The sequence below is a fragment of the Raphanus sativus genome, chromosome 2 (genome assembly GCF_000801105.2).
Source record: "Raphanus sativus cultivar WK10039 chromosome 2, ASM80110v3, whole genome shotgun sequence".
NCBI lineage: Eukaryota > Viridiplantae > Streptophyta > Magnoliopsida > Brassicales > Brassicaceae > Raphanus > Raphanus sativus.
Genome location: NC_079512.1, coordinates 17,709,426 through 17,733,001, shown reverse-complemented (window position 1 = coordinate 17,733,001; position 23,576 = coordinate 17,709,426). Strand labels below are relative to the sequence as shown.

Below are 23,576 nucleotides of genomic sequence, written 5' to 3'. Positions count from 1 at the left end.
CTAAGGGGATTTTGAGTAGACATTAATTCTCAGCCAAATGATTAATTACTAAGTTCAAAATATATACTCACAGATTTGACTCCAAAAAAGCCCAATAGAAAAACGAAACATGGTCTCTTCTCTTGGATTGCACTAAAAAGCAAAAGTACTTTGGTAATGCCATAATTACACGAAACATAGTTTCTACTTCAAGTTTGTATTATTATCACTTCAGGGAAGTGACACTTGGCTGAACCAACAGAAGAAAAGAAAGGACAAAATAATATCGAGAAAACATACACACTGTTCATGTAAATCGAGTTCAAAATGCGTCCGAATCTTTCGACAAATCTTTGATTCGCACATTCTTATAATAACTATACGTATTTAATCCAACAACGAAAGGAACACACGAGATGGAACCGATCTCTTTGATGTTCTTCCTAACAAAAGTTTGTTTGTTGGTTATGGTCCTTATGGATAACGACGGCGAGTGATTCCCGGCGACGGAATATCAACTGTTTAGCGATGAATGCTTCGATCGTTTTCTGAAACTCTTCGTTCGTCAGACCATCCTCCGGAAACGGAACTTCTCCGCACGACTCGACTGTTTCCCGGCACTTCTCCGTCTCCGATCGCCGGAGCAAAGGTTTCGCCACCGTCACTGGACACTGTTTCGCAGAGATTTCCGATTTGCTCCTTCGATAGACTCTCGTAACAGGATGATCCTCCGTTGAATCGGTGACGGAAACCGAGTTCTTCTCCGGTTCCACTGCCGCGTTATCTTCACGCGCCACCGTGGGATTTGAATTTGAGTCCGTTTCAGTTTCGATGATCTGTTTATCGTCGATGATCTCTTCCGTTAGATCTCCAACGTCGGAAGAAACGACGCGGTTTTCTCCGGTTCGGATAAACGCGTCGTAGATATCAGTCTCTGTTCCGCCGTCGATGGTACTAGCGGCGGAGAAGACGGCGGATTTGGTGGTGAGAAGAGCGACGACGATGGAGTTTCCGAGAAGGAACATGAAGAGAGGAGTGGAGACGACGGAAGTGATACGGCGTAGAAACACGACGGAGATTTGAAAGGCGAAAGGAAGGGAAGTGAATATCCAACAGAGTAAGAGAAGAGCGACGCAGATCTCAGTGATGCGGAAGAGGAAGCCAATGCTGTGGAAACGATGTAGCGCCTTGGCTTTCTCTGATTTAACGTTGTCGTAATCGGTGGAAACCATTTTGTGAGAGAGAAGTAGTTTTCAGGAAAAGTTCGGAAAAAAAGAATCGGAGAAGAAGGGAGTGGACCCATGACTCCGAAGCGTCTCTTTTTATAGACCTTTTATTTTTCTTTTTCCTCGCATAATTGAACCCCTTCTTGTTGTTCAAAAAAAGAAAATTGAACCTTTTTTTTCCTTTCACCTTTCTAATTGCTTTTTTTTCTTGGAGGTCTAATCTTAGATGTATAATCTGAAATTTGATTACTAAGGGCGTTCAGGTATCGGTTCGGATTCGGGTCGGGTTTTTCGAGTTTTCGGATTTTCGAATTTATGCTAAAAGGTTCCATACTAAAAATTTATTAGTACGGGTAGGATTCGAGTAATAACACTTCGGGTATTTTATATTGCATCGTAAAACCAGTAAAGTAATCATATATCATTCGGTTTCGGATTTTTTCGGTTTGGTTCGGGTTATATCGAAGTAATTGACATAATTTAAAACCTAAAATTAAGATACCTTGTATTTGAATTGTAATAAAATGACGTAATGAAATGAACGAAGTAGTTAATGTGGCCTAGTGATTGGTATGATAGTTCTTGGGTTCGAAACTCGTCCTCTTCACTTTTTTGGGGATTTGTCATCTTTTTATATTGTATGCTATATATGTTCGGGTAGTTCGGGTTATTCTTCGGATATCGGTTAAAACCCGAAATCCGAAGTATCAAAAAATAAATCCGATCGGGTTTTTAGCTAGATCCGAAACCGATCCGATACTTTTATTTGGGTCGGGTCCGGGTTCGGGTTTAGATTTCGGTTATTATGCCCAGGTCTAACTATAATTGTTGATTCTTTTTATGGAATTCTAATATTTTAGATCAATAATCAGCTATGCTCTGAAGTAACCATTTTAAGAATAATAAAATAATATTTCTTCTGTTTTAATAGAAATCTTTTTAAATATTATGAAGATTAATATTAATAATATATATTTTTTATTAAATTAATATTAGTTTAGAATCAATTTGAGAACAGAGAGAATGTAAAACGACTCGTACATTGAAGGGAAGAGATATATCATGTATAGTTGACAAATAAGATATATCATGTATAAAATAAAGAAAATAAAATGCTTGATAGAACTGGTATGAAATAAAGAAAATTTTGCTCAAAAAAAAAAAGAAATAAAGAAAATAAAAACGTTTGGACGAATTACAGCTGTTACTTATGAGAAAAATTGGACCGGGCAATTGGTTTTCACGTGAGCCGTATGGAATCCGTATAACCACCGCTCCTTTTACCACTTCAAATTGTTCACATTAATTTTTATTTTCTATTTTATTTTAAATAACCAATATTTGATGTTTTACTGGTTGGGTATTAGTTTCACCAAAAAGACACGTTACAATTTAAAAAAAACAATTCCAGATATTTGCACACTTTTAATCGTATAGCAAAAGAGATACTATTAAACAACATAAATCACATGCTTTATACTGTTCTAAATAAATCGCATGCTTTATATTAAACAACATAAATCACATGATTGATGAGAGTCAGATCTCATCAATCAGAATTTCAAGAAATGTGATGTTGGATTACTGAAGAACTATGTAACCTCAACTGATATACCTTATATAAGAAATGTGACCATAAACACAATTCATCGACATAATACATTTTGCTGGAACTATACAAAAAATGGACAATATATAGTCAAGTTAGGATATTGGATATCTCGAAATTTACTGTAGACTGATGAAGAAAAGGAAGTACTGAAACCTAGCATACTTAAGCTCAAGGCCTTTGTTTGAAAGATAAAAATTCCACAAAAGATTAGTCATCTTATATGGCAACTGATTACTGGTTACAAGGCAGTAACGAAAAATCTGGTTCGGCAAAATATGAGATGTGATAACTATTTTCCATGATGTGGAGAGCTTGAAAATCTGTGACTCATGTAATTTTTAAATGTCCATCAAGTTTACAAGTATGGTCTCTTTCAGCGACGCCAACAAGTCAAGAGATGTCTTTCCACTCCCAATCATCTATGCTAATATGGATTATCTCTTCTGGAGAAAGAACAACATCGTTGAGCCAGAATTAGACAGAGATCCTTATTCCTGGATAATTTGGTATCTATGGAAGGCTAGGAATGGTAAACCCTTTAAGGGAATAGAGATCTTTTGCAACTAGTTCGATATGCAGAAAGTGAGTGTCAAGCCTTGTTTAATGCAAATGAGATAATACCACCAGTTGCACAAGACCTAGTATTAAAGAACCTCCAGTCTTAAGCTTTGGAAATATCTACATGATAGATGGATCATGGACATCTTACTGCCCAGTTCAGTGGGTGTGGATGTGTCTGGCTCAATAGCCTGGGAAATGTACACTTTTGGGGACACAGAATCACGCTCGAAGAATCTGCTTTGCATTCAGAGGTGGAATCACTGAGATGGGCAATGGGGAGTATACTTCAGCATTCAACATGCCAAAACTTTAAAACGGACTGCAAGGATTTGATTGTAATGATTAAGAACACTACAAGAAAACAGGCCTATTGCAATGGAAATTTGCAAGGGGAAATTTTCCTCGCAAATTTGCGACGTATTTGCAACGAAATTGCAAGAAAAAATATAATCCTCGCAAGTCTCTTGCAAATTTGCGAGAGAAACGTTTCGCTTGCAAATTTGCAAGATATTTGCGAGGAAAATATTTCTCTCGCAAATTTGCAAGAGATTTGCGAGGGTAGATTAAAACATTCTCGCAAATCCCTTGCAAATTTGCAAGAAAAAAATTCTCTCGCAAATTTGCAAGGGATTTGCAAGAACTTTATATGTCTATTTTGTTTTCTCACAATTCAAAACTTGAACTAATATTAGTAAGTATTAAATATCAAAACTTTATAATTTATACAATAGATACACATCAAGTAAATTTACTTGATGTGTATCTATTGTATAAATTATAAATACAGAATACACAGTAGTCCACCAAAATTATACCAAACCCCTAAATAAAATCTTAAAGTTATTGATTTGCAAAGAGTTTACAAGGAATTTGAAAAGGATCCCTCACAATTCATTTGCTAATTTGCGAGAGAATCTAATTTCCCTTGCAAATTTGCAAGGGTTTTGCAAGAGGCTCGTTGCAATTTCCTTGCAAATCCATGTTTTCAAGCTTTAGTTTATCTTTTTAAATCCCTAAACCCTAAATGAATTTTAAACCCTAAAATCTAAACACAAACTCCAAACTTTAATATTCTAACATCAAATCTTAAATTTAACTTAAAATATTAAATATAAACTCAAAAATTATTTCTTTTTCAAAAATCAATCTCAAATCTCAATACTCTAAACCTTTAACCCTATACTTAACCTCTATTCTAAATTCATAACTTTAAATCTAAACTCTAAATAAAAAAATTTCCAACATAATTATAATTCTTAAAATATATTCAAATTTATTTTCAAACTTTAGCTTAAAATCTTAAATCAATACCCCAAACTTTTAACCCTTAAACCCTATATATATTATACTCCAAATTAACCAATACCATAAACTCTAACTAAAATCTTAAAACTAATATTTTTTATTATTTAACTTCAAATTTTAAATTGCTTATAGAGTAAATTTCAAAAAGTAAATATAAAGAAACATATTAATGTATAGAAAACATAACAAAACCCTAAAACACTTTAACCATAAATTTGCAAGGAAATTGCAATGGTTCCCTCGCAAATCTCTTGCAAATTTGCAAGGGATTAAGTTCCGTCGCAATTTGCGAGGGACTTGCGAGCATTCCGTTGCAATTCCGTTGCAAAACTACTTTCCTTACAAAATCATTTTTCCCAACTCAAACTTTAAATAAAATCTGAATTTTATATATAATATATATATATAATATATATATATATATATATATATAATATATCTAAAACTATATACAAAATTAAAATTTTTACATTATACATTTCAAAAAACACTAAACAACACAAAAACAAAATCACTAATCTAACTCAAACCCTAAAATCTCTATATATATATACTCTATATCCCAACTCACTAATCTAGACACTAAATCTAATACTTTCAAAGTTAGACATAAGTTGAATTTTAAACCATAAATTGAATTTCAAACCCTAATCCTATATACAAATTGTAAAACTCTAAATCTTTTCAAAATTTAATTTCAAGTATTATGCTTTAAACCACACACTTAAAACCTTAAAATATCAACACTTACTTCTAATTTTTGATAAAAACACTTTTTAATATAGAAAAAAAAAACTAAATGCTAGACTGTTACTAAACAAATATCTAACTCATGTTATAACTTTCAAATAGAAAATCATAAATATAATTCCCTAAACCCTATACTCTTAACACTAAACCTTATATCATAAATACTAAGCCTTTCATTTTAAGATTGTAATCTTCAAATTTAAATTACACATACAACCATTAATCTTAAACACTATTATATAACACTTCTATTCTCCTCTATCTGTACTTTTAAAACTTAAACAAACAGAAAAACTTAATTAATAATATCTTTGCTGTTCAGAAAAAAAGAAAAGAAAAATAAAGTATCTTTGCTAGTTTTTCATTGGCTGAAAAGAAGAGTGCATGGGTTGAAAATCTGAACCACTAATAACAAGAAATCAAAGGTCAAGATTACTTAGTTTTGTGTTTCTTATTTTTCTCGACACATCTCAACTTCTCCATTATTCTTCTTTCCGACACTCTCATCTCCTCTCTCTCTCTCTTAAAATCTCATCTCTTTTTTTCTCTTGAATATTCTTTTACTTCTCCTCTCGTCTGACAAATATCTTCTCTTTTTTGCTCTCATCTGACGAAACTCACTCTCTTCTATTTCATTTTTTCAACTAATCTTCTTTCTTTTTTTTTGGTTCACAACCTAGCTAATCTTCTTTCTTTATCTTGTGTGTTCCTCTTTTTTCGCCTAATCATCTTAAGTTCATGAATCATTGTATCGAAGAGTCGTCGTGTTCTCACCGGAGAAGGTACAAATCTCCTCATCTATCACCAAGAAACGAGTTCTACAGCCTTAACTTTGACTCTCACCGTCCCACCACTCAACACTACCACGGTTCGACCTCTCTATCTCTCTCTGTCTATCTATTCTCTCTGTTTTGAACTGATTTCTTTGTTTTAGGGTTGGAAGAGGCATGGCGAGGCAGGCAGAAAGCGTGACCAGAGACGGAAGAGACAGAGAAGGAGGAGGCGGCTAAGAAGATTAGGCTTAGTTTTTTTTAAATCTAGGTTTGGTTTTTTTTCTAAGTTTTGGTTAGATTTGGTTATGAAAACCTGTTTAGGAAGATCCATAGATTTAGGTTTACTTTTTGTTTTTTTGTTTTTTTTGTTTGGTTTAAATTTGTAAATGTATTGTAACTGTAATAAACCAATTTTGATTTATAAATAAAATTCATTTGGTAAAATTTAAATTTTGTAAACTGGTTTAATTAATAAACCATTTCAACTAATAACCCGATTTTAATTATAAACCAAATATATATATATACACATTTATTTGTGTTTTCTATTTTAATATTTTTTAAAAATATTGCGAGGAAATTGTGTTTCCGTTGCAAATTTGCGAGGAAATATATTCGGTTGCAAATTTGTGAGGAATATATTCTGTTGCAAATTTGCGAGGAAATATACTCCGTTGAAAATTTGCAAGGAACCGTCCTCCGTTGCAAATTTGCGAGGAACCGTTATCCGTTGCAAATTTGCGAAGAAATTGCAAGCGTTTTCTATTTGCGACAAAGGATTTGCGAGGAATATTTTCCCGTTGCAATTTCCTTGCAAATTGCGATTTGCAAGGGAATTGCAATGGTTTTTTCCCTTGCAACAGGTGTGTTTCTTGTAGTGGAAGCCTTATGCTTGGTCAAGCTTTGTAACAGAACTGGAGAGGATAGAGACATTGAATATATGTTTCCCGGATTTCAAGATTTCTTATATCCCACATGCACAAAATCAGATTTCAGACTCCTTACTTAGGATTGCGAGATCGTTTCATAGGTTTTTTTATTTTATTGGTTGTTCTATTCCGGTCTAGTTATCGAGGCCAACTTAAATTTGAGTAATATAATAGCATTTCGATTTCGATGTCAAAAAAAAAGAAAAAAAATATTGTTCTAAATTTTACTCAGAAAACAAGTCTAGGAGTTATCAATGACTGACGGATTTATTAAACATGTTTGTTTAAACAAAATTTTCTGATACATGCAGATTGTCCTATTCTCATACGTTGAAACTAATCACGTGTGCATGAAACTAAGAACGATCTTATACAAATAAAATTAATACTATGATTTTGTGATTAGTTTACACGTAATATCCCATTTAATACGATCACATGGTCCAAGAAATATTTTACAGATAATTAAACTGACATTAATCATCATACCATGTATCGTAGAGATATCTACGGACTTTGTCTCAAACCCCCCCCATTGTCCAAATTCTTCTCTCCGTTCCATTTAAATTGATTTTTTTTTTACTTCCTTCGAAATATCTCAAAGTATATGTGATACATTACTGTATCAAGTTATATAGTATTTACTGAAATACACTCACTGAAGTATAAACTACAGTTCTCAAAAAAAAAAAGTATAAACTACGGAATAAAGTACATGGAACACCGAAGTTGTAACACATGGGAAATTGTTCATGTCCGAATTTATGCGCTTCTAATACTTTAGTTTGTATCTTTTCACACTGTTTTCTTTTGCAATCTACTTATATTAGCACGTTGGATTGTCATATACAGCATAACATTACTAACATATACAAATTAATAAACACACACACACATCATATAACAAAGAGAATAAGGCGCACTCTTTCCGTTGGTGGGCATGAATTAATATATTATGTGTGGTCGAATACAATGATGTTCGGCTAAAAGTTTCAAAGAATGATTTAAGTAACTTCAAATTATAATTAGAAGCCCACACTGATAAAATGGAAAATAGTTAGTGGATAGTAAAGATTGGCCGACCTATTGTCTTGTATTGCTCTACTTTTGATTATTTTGCTTTAGGCTCGGAATAGAAGTAGAGAAAACAATTGTCAGTACACGCATGTGACGCATAGTGGAACGACCGGTCGAAAATTTCATTAACTTGTTTTAACTACGATTACTAGATCATGATCTCCGCGCCTGCGCGGGTTTATCTTTTGATTCACATATTTTATATACATGTTGTATATTATTTAAGATTTATAATATAAAAAAGTTGGAATGATCCGGAACCAAAAAAAAATCGACCGGACAAAAAAAAATCAAATACCTACTTAGACCCAAATGTTGAGAACTCGAAGAACTCATACCTGAAATGAACAGATTTATACCCGATCCAGTGAGCTAAATTTCAAACATAATATATTTTTTTATATTTTAATTTCATTTTTTTGGATTGGTGAGATTTACTATTTATTCGAAATATTTTTGGCTAACTTAATATATTCATAGGTTTCTTTTTTTCTGAACAGGAAAAAAAAATTTGGGTCTTAATTAAATTTATCTTATATAACAAATTGCTACTATAAATAATTTTTATAAAAGGTAATTTGTAACAGTAATATCATTTTTGTTATAAATTAGTATATCATGGTTTATAGGTTCAAAGTATAGAGTTAGTCGTCTTCATAGTATTGTTAATATTGATAGATGTAAGTTAATAAATACATATAATATATTGTATTATTAGTAATCTGTCGTATAGTATTATACGTAAGTAGATGTGTTATTAATAATCTATCTTATAGTATAATATGCTAGTGGATGTATCTAATTTATAGCAAAATATATGCAATATAAGGAAACATGAGTAGTAGATATAATAATAAAGGTAAGAAGTGAAAAACTATGGTAATGGTTGATATTAATTATTTATAAAAAGTTATGTTTATAGCATTAATTACATAAGGTCCAACTTTAAAATCCACTTAGAAGAAGTTGTAATGTTTCTATTTAATAAGATAGACTAGATTTTGACCCGCGCTTTGGAAGCGCAGAATATTTTACGATAAAAAATTTCACTAATAACTTAACAAATATTTTGGTAATTTTTAAAAGTGTGTATTTAAAATATTTTTGCATTTAAATCAGCGTTTTTAAATTCAACCCGGTTGTGATTATACCGGTTAATTCGAAGATCTAACAATTCAATTTAGGTTTTTAAAATATTCATATTAAAAAAATTACTAAAACCCGAGATTAACCGATTGAACTGTTGGATGACCGATATGTAATCTAATTTGATTTAAATTGTAATAATTTCATAATTTGTAATCTTATACTCCAAATTTTAAAGTTCATTATTTTACGATTTATGAAATTATGACGTTTCTACAAAATTTTAAAAAGAAAATGATAGATATAACATAACTAAGATTAATTATTGTATTGTTTGGAAACATTGATAGTAGTATAAAAAATATATTGTTTGGAAACATTGATAGTAGTATAAAAAATAAATATATTGTTTGGAAACATAGATAGTAGTATAAAGAAAGAAACATTAATGATTTAATGTAAGTTTAACTATAAAGTATATAAAGTATAAATGTGTATTTAATTTAAAAATTTACAAAATAAATGTTAGGTCCAATAGAATGTTTCTGTTTTAATAAGATAGATGTTCTTGGTTTCCAAAAAAAAAAAACTACAATTATGTTCTTACATTAAATATATTAAATTTATAGTTTTGAACAGCACGTGGTTCATTACAAGAACAAATATTTGTGAAACACTTTCTAGTGGATAATTACGCCAGTGAAGTGAAAACTTTTTCTTGTTTCACTTTTCATAATATTTTTTAGTTTATTTATATATGTTGGTTGATTATTGATGGTAAATTATTATAACATCTTTAATTAACAATTTAACATGCAAAACTTTACTCAATATTTCTATGACAAGAAAATTTATGATGTTATTACTATTTTAATTTTTTATAAATATGGGGATATTTATTAGAAAAATAAATAATGAATATAATCATATTTATAAAAAGTTATCAAAGTGTATTTAAATGATGAAATAGTGGGGAGTGGAGACAAATAAAACTGTATATCAATTAATTATATTTATAAATAATATTTCTTATAAATAAATTTTAATTTTTAAAATGTTAAATTTTATTTAATTATTATATAGTTGGATCTAGAAGAGTTTGTGCAAACTGAGACATATAGCTCGGCCTATGCTGGTGTGTGAAGTGGGAATGGGAATAACAGCTTGGTTTTGGCATGATAGCTGGACAACACTGGGTCCTTTGATTGAGCTCATGGGAGGTAGGGGGTCTACAGTTACTGGATTGTCTATAAATTCAGTGGTAGCAGACGAGTTGCAGGATGGAGATTGGTGGTTAAGTAAAAATCGGTGCAGGAAAAATACCATCTCCTTGAAAGAGTGTGATTTCACTCAGATTATCCTAAGGAGTGAATTACTCTCTCAAATAAGAGGATCAATTATCCACAGAGGTAGGGCACAAAAAAAATCTTAATCAGCAGTGATTAAGCTAGGTTGATTGCAATTAATTGAAACAAGCAGTGATGTACAAGTAATTGTTCGGTTGATTGGATTACGGTTTAGACAATAATGATAAAGAGTTAAGTCTAGGTTTTCTATTCAGGAAATCAGGATTATAGAAGTGCATATACTAAGCATGCATGCAAGATATATGAGAACTCAACATAAGCAATAGTCGATCAACTTCTATTTGTTTAGACTATCTATGAACCAAATATTAGTGAATGTGGCTGCCACTCCGCCATTGGAAAAAAAAGAAGCATATGTGTTGCAGCTACTCCAAGCTATATATCTCTCTTGAACGGTTAAAACAATAACCAAACGTGTATATATTTCCAATTCACAAGGCGTGCTAAATGTTCTATATCTTATTTCTCTTGCTCATATCAAACACCTATTATGGAGACAACAGGTTCACTTAATTATCCTTGAGAGATTGTGATGCTTCGGATAATGGTCTGGATGCAGGAATGTAAGACCATGCCAACGCCGTGCTTCCTAGTGTAATGGTTGCTGCGATTGATCCCCATATTCATCTCTGCCTCTTCTTTCTCTTATGCCTCTCTCGTATCAACAGAGTTGGAGATTAGATACATACGACCAAGACTGACAGAGATTACAAAACAATAATCTGGTTTTCTTTTACCTATGGCCTCTTGGTTTCGTTGGGAAATTTTTCTGTTCACGGCTTCGTAGTGCTGCACGCGATCAGCCAACCGTGTGATTTCAAAGTTCTTAGTTTCGAGCATAGATTCCATCTCCATGTCTACTTCTGCTTTGGCCATACCTCTGCTTAGATAGTCAGAGACAAATCTAGCAACCTCGAGTTGGCAACGTAATTATTCTGATAGTTTCGTGTTTTTGGTGGAGGTGGTGGGATCGATAGGAATGAACACATCCATCTGGACCACCTGCTCACGGAGTTTCTGCCAGTGTATTTTCATCTGCTCAAGCGCCTCCTCTGTTTTTTTATCTTTTCGATTTACATTCAAAAACTCAGCCTTATCACCTTTAGTTCAGATTCATTGTTGTTAACTGAACTCTGCATTCCGCTGTCCATTGATAGTTCTGGAAAACCAAGAAATGAGAGTTTCAAGGTTAAAGTTGACTTAAACCTTTTAATAGTATAATGATCTTTTGTAAATACATGGGAAAACAAATTTGCTTTCATACTAATCTGACTCATGACTCTCAGGATCCTAAAAATTCACAGCCATCTCACAAATAAAAAGAAAGTTAGAAACAGTACATTCCCAAGCATCATAAAACTCTCCCGCATGAGTAGCAAGTCTGTGTGAAGCTTCCTCCCCTGCATCTGGTAGCTTGCTGACTCACCTGAGTCATAGAAATCCTCAGACTCACTCTCCGGCAGATTGTTCTCCCATTCTAGACCATTGGCAGCAGTGTTATCCAACTCCGACATTCCATTACCAATATTCCCATCAAATGGACTCTAATTCCCAACAGGATCATCAACAACTCCATCGAAATAAAAGTTGAAATAATCCTCTTCTCGTAGCCTCACTTATAGAAACGAGAAGGAAGTGGACTTCTTCGTCAGTGAAGCCTGTACACCTGCATCTTCTAGGGTCTTCTGTTGAGAAGAAGCCATGTTAGCTTGAGAAGAGCTTTTCAAAAGATGAGGCCCTGGCATGATTTGTGGTTGATGACATAAGGCGAGGGTGGAAGGATGATGACGAGTTTGGGAGTGGAATTGCATCAAGAGTGGCATATAGAGCTGGTGACATCCGATGGCAAATGTCTTTGCCTTTCCCCTACTTAGATATTAGTAGTGGCTTTGACCTTGTACTTGGAACAGTCTCAGCAGATGTGGAAGTAGTCTCTAGCTCCAGCATTCCATCCAAAGCAATAGCTAAGAAAGTATGCATGGATCTGCACGGAATGCAATTAACAAGGAGTATGTGAGAAAATACATTAATACTAAGACTTCGTGCTCAAACGATACTAACCTAACCGAATTCAACAGAGATTCGAAAGGATTACGAAAATCTCAAATCGAAGAAGAAGCTAACAAAAAAGTCAATCGAATCTCACAAAGCAAAACATTAAGAACACCTAAGATTCAAACCTACGCCAACAAACTTTTCAACCGATAAATACTTAACAGAAACATAATCACAAGATATGAAAGAACAGCTACATCACGAAAGAATCTGAACGGGAAATTCAATAGTAGATTCTGATTAAACGGAAGCGAAGATTGGTAGAAGAAGAAGAAGTGTCGTGATACGACATCTTATAGGAGATGCAAAGAAGGATGGAAGAAGAAGAAGACCTCTTTTCCAAGGTTTTTTATCGCAAACGCTCTTTCTCTCTTTGCTTCCTAACGACCCAACACTCGTTATTTATTTATTTTTTATCTTTAATCAATCATCTACGATTTGTCATCAAATATTTTAGACAAAACATGTCTTCTATAAATATTTGAAAATAAAAATTTATCCTCCGATTGTATGACTTATAAGCAAAGTCGGCGCAATAAAGAAGGGGTAATTTGTGTAAAATAGTTCGAAAGCTGGTAAGAAGGATCTTGTTAAGTGGGTTATCTTGAATATTCAATTACGTCATTACACGATGATGTGGTCTGGGCAAAAAAAAACGGAACTAAATAACCGAACCGGAACTGAACCGAAATATCCGAGACAGAACCAAACCGAGGACCCTCAAGTACCCGCATGGTTCTTATATTTTTATATCCGAAATAACCGAACCAAGAACCAAACGGGTACCCGAATATATACAAATATTAATTATATACAAATATAACATAACTAAATATATATTTATAACTAAAAATCTTTTTAAAAGAATCTAAAAATATTTGAAGATAACTACATTATTATAAAATATCCGAACTACACGAACTATCGAAAAGTATCCAGATAATTTTATCCGAAATATCCAAAGTAATCCAAAATATTCAAACTTTTTATCTAAATCATCATAATTATTTGATATTTTATCTTAAATGACCAATATTTTATCCGAACTATTTGAATTACCGAATTATCCAAACCTGAACCGGAACCAAATGAGAACCAAAATTATTTTGGGTATTTTACGGTTTCTAATTTTACTGTCCGAACAAAACCGAACCCGAAACCATCCGAACCAAACCGAAGCGAAAAATAAATCAAGTACTCAGTGGATTAACCCCTATCCGAACTATCCAAAATCCAAAATACCCTAACCGAACCGAACTGATATCTGAAATGCCGAAGTCTGAACATTAGGTCCTAAATGCAAATTTTTGTTTCCGAACCATGGCCCATTTTGTCTCTTTATGTATCTGTACAGCCCATTTCAAAAGTAAAATATATTTTAGTGTCTGTTTTTTTTTTACTTCCCAGGGTTCAATTTAATGTATTCTAATTTGGAATTTAATATTTTCTTAAGAGCAAATTCCTAAACGTGACCCATGTGAACACGCTTACGAGAGTCTTCAAGATTTGATGATCACATTATTCTTTTTAAAATATGGTCTTTTAAACAAGAGAAAGGAAAATATCTTACTCATTTTTATTATATTTCTTCCTAAACTTTACTGCTATTTGTTGAGAAGAAAAATTCAAATACATTTGCTATTTGAAACTTTTGTCCTTTTATTTTAATTTTTAGAGACAAAAACTCAAGGTATGAAATCCATGAAGAATACACATGTATTTAAGTGGACCTCCTATATTAGCAATTACGAATTAATTCCATTATCATTAACATATCTTTATTAAAGAAAAACAAGTTATTAATCTTTTCTTTTTGTCACAGAGAAACAAGTTATTAATCATTGTTCTTACCGTTATCTTATTCTTGAGAACTCATTATTTGGCTCGTAGTATGATGGCGATTAACTTGAGAACAAAAATTCAATACGGCGAAGCCACCAGAGTTCGAGTCCCGATTTATCATTTCAACATTGTCAGAGATAGGAGAACGACACGAGTAACACGTGGCTTTTTTTTTTATCAACAAAGTAACACGTGGGTTAGAATACCCCTGTATAATTCAAAAAAAAAACATCTCCAGCTAAAGACCTTATTTTAAACTTAAAAAGACCAAATGAGGATTTAAAGATTGATTACTCCAACTATGAATCCTCAAAAAGGTCCTTAAAAATTTATTCATTTGCATTATAGTTTTTGATATTAAAAAAATTACTAATAATGATAAAACTTCACAAATACATATAAAACATACTTTAATATATTATACAACACACAATATTACAATATTATTTAATAAAAATAATATAAATTACATATATAATAAAACAAAACTTATACACACAAATTTCAAAAAATTACATATAAAATAATAACTACTGAAGCATTATTTCCGTAATACTTTAATTTATGTTAAGTTTGTTAATGTATTTTTATTTTGTGGAAGATTTTATTTAATGTATTTTTCTATTTATATGAATTTTATTTTATTGTTATGTAATATTTATTTTATTTTATTTTGATGTATTTAAGTTATTCTAAATAAAGTTAGTAGATGTGTTTGTGAAATAAAATAGTTGTAAAGACTAAAAAGAAAATCGAGTAGTTTTGAGGTTTTCAATAAAGAACCTTCATTATTCAAAATCTCAAAATTTGAAGATTTGAATTTAGATTAGAATGAAAAAAGTTTCAAAATTTGTGGATTTGAAATTGACTTCGAGATGCTCTTAAGAAAATAACTCGTCATACATGACAAATTCATAGTTTGATCCCTTTTAAATCCGATCACTAGTTGTTATTTGTTTCCTCATAGATTATTCAAAAAATATGCAAACGTCTTTATTCATCTTCATTCACCCAAACTATTTGTAATGAATCACAGGTGCGTTAGAATTAGGATCCCATACACCTCCTTCCTTCAAATACTCCATATACCTAGCAAACTCAGGTTTTGCCGTCGCCAAGTTCTTCTTTGTCTTCTTCTTCTTCTTTTGGAAATGAACGTCCAAGAAACTTAGCAAAGGATGAACAGAACCACCGGTTTGTGTCACTATCGGCGCCTTCTTCACCTCTTGAATCGGGTTTCTTGAATTACCAGAAACACTACCCGGAACGCTCCAGACACTCTTCAAACTAGTTTCTTCTTCCCCGAGCTTTTCGTAGCCCCCGTGGATCTTCCTAGTGCTCATGGCTCCAAAAATGATCGTATTTTTTGGTTAGGTGTGTTCTTGGATCTTTCTCTTGATGGTGGTGTTTATTTAAGTAAGTAGGCCAGGTATTAGGAAAAAATAGTAGATCGACTGATTTTGATATTTGTGTAGATCTCGCCAACTAACTAAATTAAATATGTGTATAATTTAATGAAAACCATGTGACAATGTTACACCAACATGATGTATACATCTAGTACCTATTTAATCGCCGGTCAAGTGGGTTTTATGCTGACTATAACGCCTGTCACTTTACCCAATATCCGAAGCTCCACCCGGACCCGACTCAAAAAATCTGAACTAAACCCAAACGAAATAGCAAAATACTCGAACAGATATCAAATTAGGAGATATTGAATATCCGAATCCGAATGAGCAATACCCAAATCCGAATGGATATCCGAAGATAACCGAATATATGCATGCTTAACCTTATATTTCTAGTTTACCTTATATTTCTAATTTACTTCTCTCATTTTGTTCAAAATATTTATATTGATACTGCACATAGTTTATTAGAAAATATATACATATAACTATGGATTAGTACTTTCTTGAAACATATGTCAAGCTTCTTGTTTTCTGCATTAGCAAAAATTATATTCAAAATTTCAAAACAATAACTAAATTAGTGTCTTTTTTAGTTTCAAATGTTATCCCCCAATCTTTTTTTTTCCGTCAATGGTTTTCAAATGTTTCAAATGTTATCCCCTAATCTATTAATCATTTAATCTATTAAAAATTAAATAATTAATTAAGTTAAATGTATATTTTTGAAAACAAAAAATTGAACAACGAAAATTTTAATTTTTTTTCTTTCAAAATCTAAATATCTGAACCCGGCCCGAAATATCTGAATCCGAACTAAAAATATCCGAACCCGACCCAAAATATAGAAATACCCGAATGAATTCTATAACCCTATACCGAAATACCCGAAAATCCGAAACACCTCTGAACCTAAACGGATATCCGAACGCCCATTCCTACTAAATATTACGTTTACATCTTTTAGACAATTCAAACAGACTATGGCCCAAGAGTTTAGACTAACTTTTCTTGTTGTGTACAAAACTAACTTTCTTTGTCTCCTTCAAGAAGTTATTAACACTATTAGAATGAAGAGAAAATACTGCAACGTTGTCAAAGAAAAAAACTTGCAAGATCAAAGGAGACCTTTCAGAAACCCTCTGCAAATAAATATCTGAAGTACTTGTTTTCAAATCCACGTATAGTCTAGATGGGCATGGGCTGACCGACTGAATTGATCATATAATCATACTATTCTTGTTTATAACATTTTTTGAATTTGGACTTGGTCCTACATCCTTTTCTATGTTGTCGAAAACCCATAAAAACTAGACCTGATCCTATATCTATCTATTTGTATTTTGTCATCTTATTAGCTAGGATTGGAGATTGAGAGTATATTTTTTATCAAGAACAGAAAATGAAGTCTCAAGAACGAGAGAGAGAGAGAGAGAGAGAGAGAGAGAGAGAGAGAGAGAGAGAGAGAGAGAGAGAGAGAGAGAGAGAGAGAGAGAGAGAGAGAGAGAGAGAGAGAGAGAGAGAGAGAGAGAGAGAGAGAGAGAGAAGAAGGATTCTTATTCCTCTAAATTCTTTAGCTTCTACATACAAACACATATATAAACATAAAAGAGAGAAAGAATGATTGAAGTACCGCAATAGACAAAAGCTTATATCAATCTCAACTATATCAGATTTGAATCCAAAATTCAAATCTGTGTTTAACCCTCAACTTTTATGAAGTCTTGTGAACTCCTCCTAATTCTTGTAAAGTTTTCTGAAGTCTTGTGAAGTTTTTTGAGCTCTCATGAAATTTTGTGAAGACTATTTTGTTCCTATTTCTTTTTTCTTCTCTCTTCATTTTTTCATGTCAATACTTTTTCTCAAATTTTTAACCATAAAGTTTGGTCAAACTTGGAAACCACTAATATATCAATACTATTCCCTCCGTTTCATATTACATGTCGTTTTAACCTTATGCACACAGATTAAGAAAACATTTAATTTTACATATTTCCAAAATAAAAACACTATTACCAATACACCTAACTATGTATCAACCAATAAAAAATGGAAAAGAGAATATTGTCAATAAATTTTGCATTGAAAACCGAAAACGACATTTATTTTGAAACAAAAAAATTCCTCTAGAACGACATATAATTTGAAACGGAGGGAGTATTAAAATAGAAATAAGTTTTATCTATTTAGAAATAGTCTAGGTTAGACCATTTTATTTATTTAATTTTCATAATTTTGCATACAACAAACTAATTTGTTATTAAATATACACAGGATCTTAACATATTATTTAAATATTTTCAAAATAAGATCAAAATATAATGTTGAGTAACTTTTCTAAAATTGCATTTTAACAAAATATTTTAATATCTTTTGTTTAAAATATAGATATTTATTGTTTTAATATTTATTTTAAGTAATTAAGATTCGTAATTATTTTTAATTTATTACATATGAATATTGATTCATTTTGATTTATCGAATAAATGTAACATTTTCTATAATATTCATCTATACATAATTCATTATTAAATTATTACAGTAAATAATATATAATATAACTTAATTTATTTACTGACTGTCTTATAAGTTATAAATTAAAAGAATTACATATACAAATAACATATATATATTCATACAGTTTACAACATACTTCAATTTATTAATGCAAAATATTAAAATAAGATATTTAAAATAATAAATAATTTTATGTTTAAATATAATATATAAATTAAAATATTATAATATAACTGAATATAATTGAATTCGATAAATACAATTAAATTTGATTAACATTAATATTATTTGATTATATGGTACAGTGAATTATATATTATGATTTACAATTACAGTTTCTTGCAACATTTTATAAAAATGTAAACATTTATCAAATATAATACAGATTGAACTCCTGCCATATCAATATTTTTTAAAAAGATCATATTATTATTTATTACCCTTCATGGCATATTATTTACTAGGGGCATTGCCCCCGCGCACGGGGTCGTAGACAGAGTTCTTGTTTCATTTCAGTATTTTCTTGGGTAACTGTAATTGTGAAGTTTGCGTTTTGGGTTGATCAATGTTTTTCAAGTTTTTATTGTTATGGGGTTAGAGATGTGATGACTAACTGTATATGTATTGTTCTTCACTTATGAATGATTAAACTATTTTAGTATTGTAATTGTTATATTTCGTGGTGTTGCTTGTTGTGTCACTGAGACTTATTGTTTGTTTATCTTTTTTTTTCTTGTACTCTTAAGAGTACAAAAATTATATTGAGATTGTGGAGAGTACATTTTGTTTCTGAATATATATTTTTCAGTTTAGTTGTGTGTATTAAGAAATGATTTTTGTTACTTATTATTTTTGTTATATTTTTTTATTTCTAAATTTGTCCTTTTACTGGACCTTAAAAACAAATACATGAAGATTTGTAGAAATAACTATAAAATGAGTGACAATTCAGAGTATTTGAACCTTAATGGGTTTTAAACGAATTTATGCATTGACATGTTGACATTGGACATGTTAACTATGTTCATAAGAAAAGAGAGTGAGCACTGAGCAGGTGGAGATGTTGTTGTTGCCTTTGTGGCTGTCGAGATTGTCTCTTGTATCTTTTGGTGTGCTTGTGTTTGTGTCTTTTTTATTTGATGGGTAATATGTAAACAGAAATTAACCATTGTTAGTTGTATTTATCAGAGTTCGTAACTTACTTTGCTTTCTTGTTTAGATGATTTCACTGATCTTGGTCGCCGTCTTCGTCTTCTTCTTCTTCGTAATCATCTGCAAAAATAAATTTGTAAAATTTTAAATATTTGGACGTGTAGTTTGTATTTGTTTAGCTGACTCGATGTATGTGTCGTTGAGTTTTAGTTGAGGTGATTGGTTTGGTATATTTGTTTTGAATTTTATTTGTAAGATTTGACAAAAAAAGAGAGGTGATCATTAATGATTCGTATTTTTGGGATTTTTAGTTGTGGTGTTTTTTATTATGTGGGTTGTTGTGGTCTCTTTTAAGGTGTAAAATAAATGTTTGTGTGAAATTAGTTTGATAAGTAAGAGAGATAAATAGACGACCACAAATATTGGGTAGGAAATGTTTTTTAATCATTGATGTTAGCACCATATAGATAGTAATATGAAGGGAATTGTGTCTTGATTGTTTCTTATGGGTCAATGAAGACACATACACCGATTCGAGTTGTTTCTTTGGTGAGGTCAGAGCCCTGGACAGAATGGATTTTCGCAACCACGTCTGCGAGTTTAAATATCAGTTATGACATCATATAAACCCAACTGCAATATGATAATATACTTGGGAGTTATAGGTTTGTGTTCACAAGCACTTGGAGATTGTCGACTAGCCTAATCATGACTGGAAATCGATCTTAGGAGCACTCGTGATGATTTTATCAATAATGGTTGGTGGGATGAAATGAATGAGGAATGGATGATCAGTTATGTTGTACCTGATTGAGCACCTAGCAATCTCAAAACGATCGACTTTCACAATAGAACCGGTTTTCAAAGATGGCATGTAATGATTAGCACATCTGGCGGGAATCAACCCATGAATCACGGAATCTGAAAATAATATTATTCAACAAAGAATCATGAAATAAACTAAAGAAAATTATGTCAAATAAGTGTTATAGATCGAAGATTAACTTACCTTTTCATCAAGGAAGAGAACCGTGATTCCCATAAACTCACTGCCTTTCTTGAAGTTCAGCGAATCCTAAAAGCGGAGGAGGCGGTGACTATAATCTGACTACTACAACCATAACGGAGAGACTCGTCGGTTGAGTGACGGATGCCTATGACGCCGGTTTGAGGAACTGGAGAAGCAGAGAAAGACACTTTCTAGAAAATGGTTAAAACTAAGAGGAATCAATGAGTTTTGTGGAGATGCAGGTTAGGTCCATCAAAAATGAAAATCATATATATAGGGTATAGAGGGGGTCACAAATCAGGAAAATTTATGATAAAGCGATGTAAGATGGAGAGATGAAGAGTTCACCGGTGAAAAAAATAGATTACGAACAGACACACTGCGCAGCTCTGCAAATCAGACATGTCTGAAATGATGATGAAAATAATCCTAACTCATGTTAAACAACGCTAGTTTACAATATGAGAAAACTATAACTGTTGTAAACTTGAACATTTTCTTCATATAACGTGATGAAGTCTATTTATAAATGAAACTCATAATACAGTTGCAGACCCAATCCTTAGAGGAAGCCAAAGAAGCAAAGCCTTACAGCCTTCATAAATATATATTAATTTTGGCCAATGGCCATCAATGCATAAGTTATCCTTTAGTTTAGTAGTATAAATAAATGTTAGTGTTTATATCTTAATAACCTGTGTTCGAATCATGGGTTTGACATTTTTTCACACTTTTAAAGTGAGACCCACCTGATGCTGAAACCGCAACAGGTGAGAAAACTGTCTTATTATTATATAGATTTTGTCATTGGCTTTTTAAATGGAATTATACCCTTCGTAAGGTTACAATGGTCGCTTCTTCGTTCCTCAACTAACAATTATAGTGGGATGCACAGACTTATTTATCGCTTATAAATTAAATTAGATCTTGATCCGCACAACCGCGCGGATGTTTGTTTTCAGATATAAATAAATATATATATATATATATATATATTGGATCTTTAGTGGTATATAATCATATACTTAATTGCTTATATAACTATTTGAAATACAATAATTTTATAATTAATATGTTATAATTTATCACTTGTTTAAAACCGTCACATGTATTTGCTACTTCTTATTATATGTTTATCTTATTGTATTTGCATTTAGTTATTAAAAAAATCTATATATGCATGAAAAATATATTTAAAAAATATTTTGTCTTAAATTTATGTTAAATTCTGATCAACCCTTCAAAACTGAATTTCTTTTTACCAATATTTTTATGATTATTCATTTTAGATAATATATTATTATATATAAAAAGTGTAAGATATTTAATGTTTAGATATGTTAAAGTAGATAAAAATATGATAGAATTTTAATTTTTCTGTTTACAAACAATAAATTAATATATTAATGTATAATAATAATTTCAAAACTAATTTCGAAATTAACTAAAATATTTAAATATAGTTTTTGAGAACTAAGATTTGTTAAAATCTTTTCAAACAGATTTGTTAAAATTTAAAATTAATATGTTTATATTTAAAATGAAAACATACAATTTTTCTTAAGAAAAAATAACTAAATGAAGAACCAATTAAATATTAATAGTGAAATATTGATCATGAAATATTAAATTTGTAATAATAATTAAAAACAAATTAAATTATATGTAGATTTTTTAGAACCGAATTTTGAAGTTGATCCAGATTACCGGTTTTACCGATTTTTTTCAAATTTGATTTTAAATTGAACCGAATTTGGTGTTTTTAACTAGTCAAGGTTGGAACGGTCATGTCAGATTTTAAAAACACTGCTTATGACCTATTTATTGTCTAGAGCAATATTTAAAACATTGATTGTCAACCACTTTATCAAACTGTCGATTTATCTCTCGCCTTAAGCCTGACCAAGGCGATTTATCAATCGGCCCCTAATAAGCCCAAATAACAATTTTGTCGGCTCCTCATGGGTGTTGTCACGTTAAGCCCAACTGAATTCTTAATTGTTACCATCTTTAGCACAGTTACACTGAAAACTTATGGTCGCACATGACATAATGGAAGTAAAATATCATTTCTTGGTGGAGATTGAATACAGTTGAATATTAGTCGACGACGACTGGATAGAAAAACATAAGATAATAGCTAATTTTTTTGTGTGATCGTGCAGAGTAGATTAAAAAGCTGGTAGATTTAGTACAAACATTGTTGCAGAATCGGTTCAACTAATAATAAAAAGGAAGACAAAAAATGAAATTATTCTGTTGAGCGCATATTGACACGAACAAAAGGTCAAGAAGTAAATAGAAAGGGACAAAACGACGGTCAAAAATATACAGGAGAGAACAAAAAAACAGAGCATAGTACGACAAAATAAATTTATTAAATCACTACAATGCTCTGGTCCAAACTGAAACACAACAGTACCACAGACATGAGTAAAGCCCCATTGGTACGATCAGAATCTAATCTATTTTATTTCATTTAATTTTTCTTGTTTTAACCAATTACAAAAATTAAGCACAATAATAGTTAAAGTCTCAGTTGTGAAATTCAGAGACTGAGGTGGAACTGAAATTTCTCCGTTCAATGATAGAAACGGTATACATTAAAAGGTTATGACCCATGTCCATATTATTGGTCTGCTTTCTTTTTTTATGTTACAACTTTTTTCTCATGATTGATTACATCACTCCATGTATTTGATGTGTAATATTCAAATTGACCATTTATTCATTTCAAACTAAAACCAATAATCTATTAACATTTATTTATTTAAATAAATCAAAATATTAAATTTACTAGTGTGTCTCTCCTATCTCTCTTTTATCTTTTTGTTTTTTTAAGATACCCTAATAATACTATCATCGGAGGTGCTCTAAAAGCAGAGAAAAGTTTCCATAAGGAAGGTTAAATTTTGGAAAATGAA

The 23,576-nt window shown here is 31.3% G+C and overlaps 2 protein-coding genes and 1 pseudogene across 2 annotated transcripts; all 3 read right to left on the bottom strand.

Moving 5' to 3' along the window:
- Positions 1-97: 97 nt before the first annotated feature.
- Positions 98-1,390, bottom strand: LOC108840561 (uncharacterized). The gene has a single exon (XM_018613399.2). The coding sequence runs from the start codon at positions 1,209-1,211 to the stop codon at positions 423-425; it is 789 nt and encodes a 262-aa protein (XP_018468901.1). The 5' UTR covers positions 1,212-1,390; the 3' UTR covers positions 98-422.
- Positions 1,391-11,174: 9,784 nt separating this feature from the next.
- Positions 11,175-12,645, bottom strand: LOC108836171 (uncharacterized; annotated as a pseudogene).
- Positions 12,646-15,438: 2,793 nt separating this feature from the next.
- Positions 15,439-16,123, bottom strand: LOC108840443 (uncharacterized). The gene has a single exon (XM_018613270.2). It carries the CDS (start codon positions 15,903-15,905, stop codon positions 15,579-15,581), a length of 327 nt encoding a protein of 108 aa, XP_018468772.1. The 5' UTR covers positions 15,906-16,123; the 3' UTR covers positions 15,439-15,578.
- Positions 16,124-23,576: the final 7,453 nt, after the last annotated feature.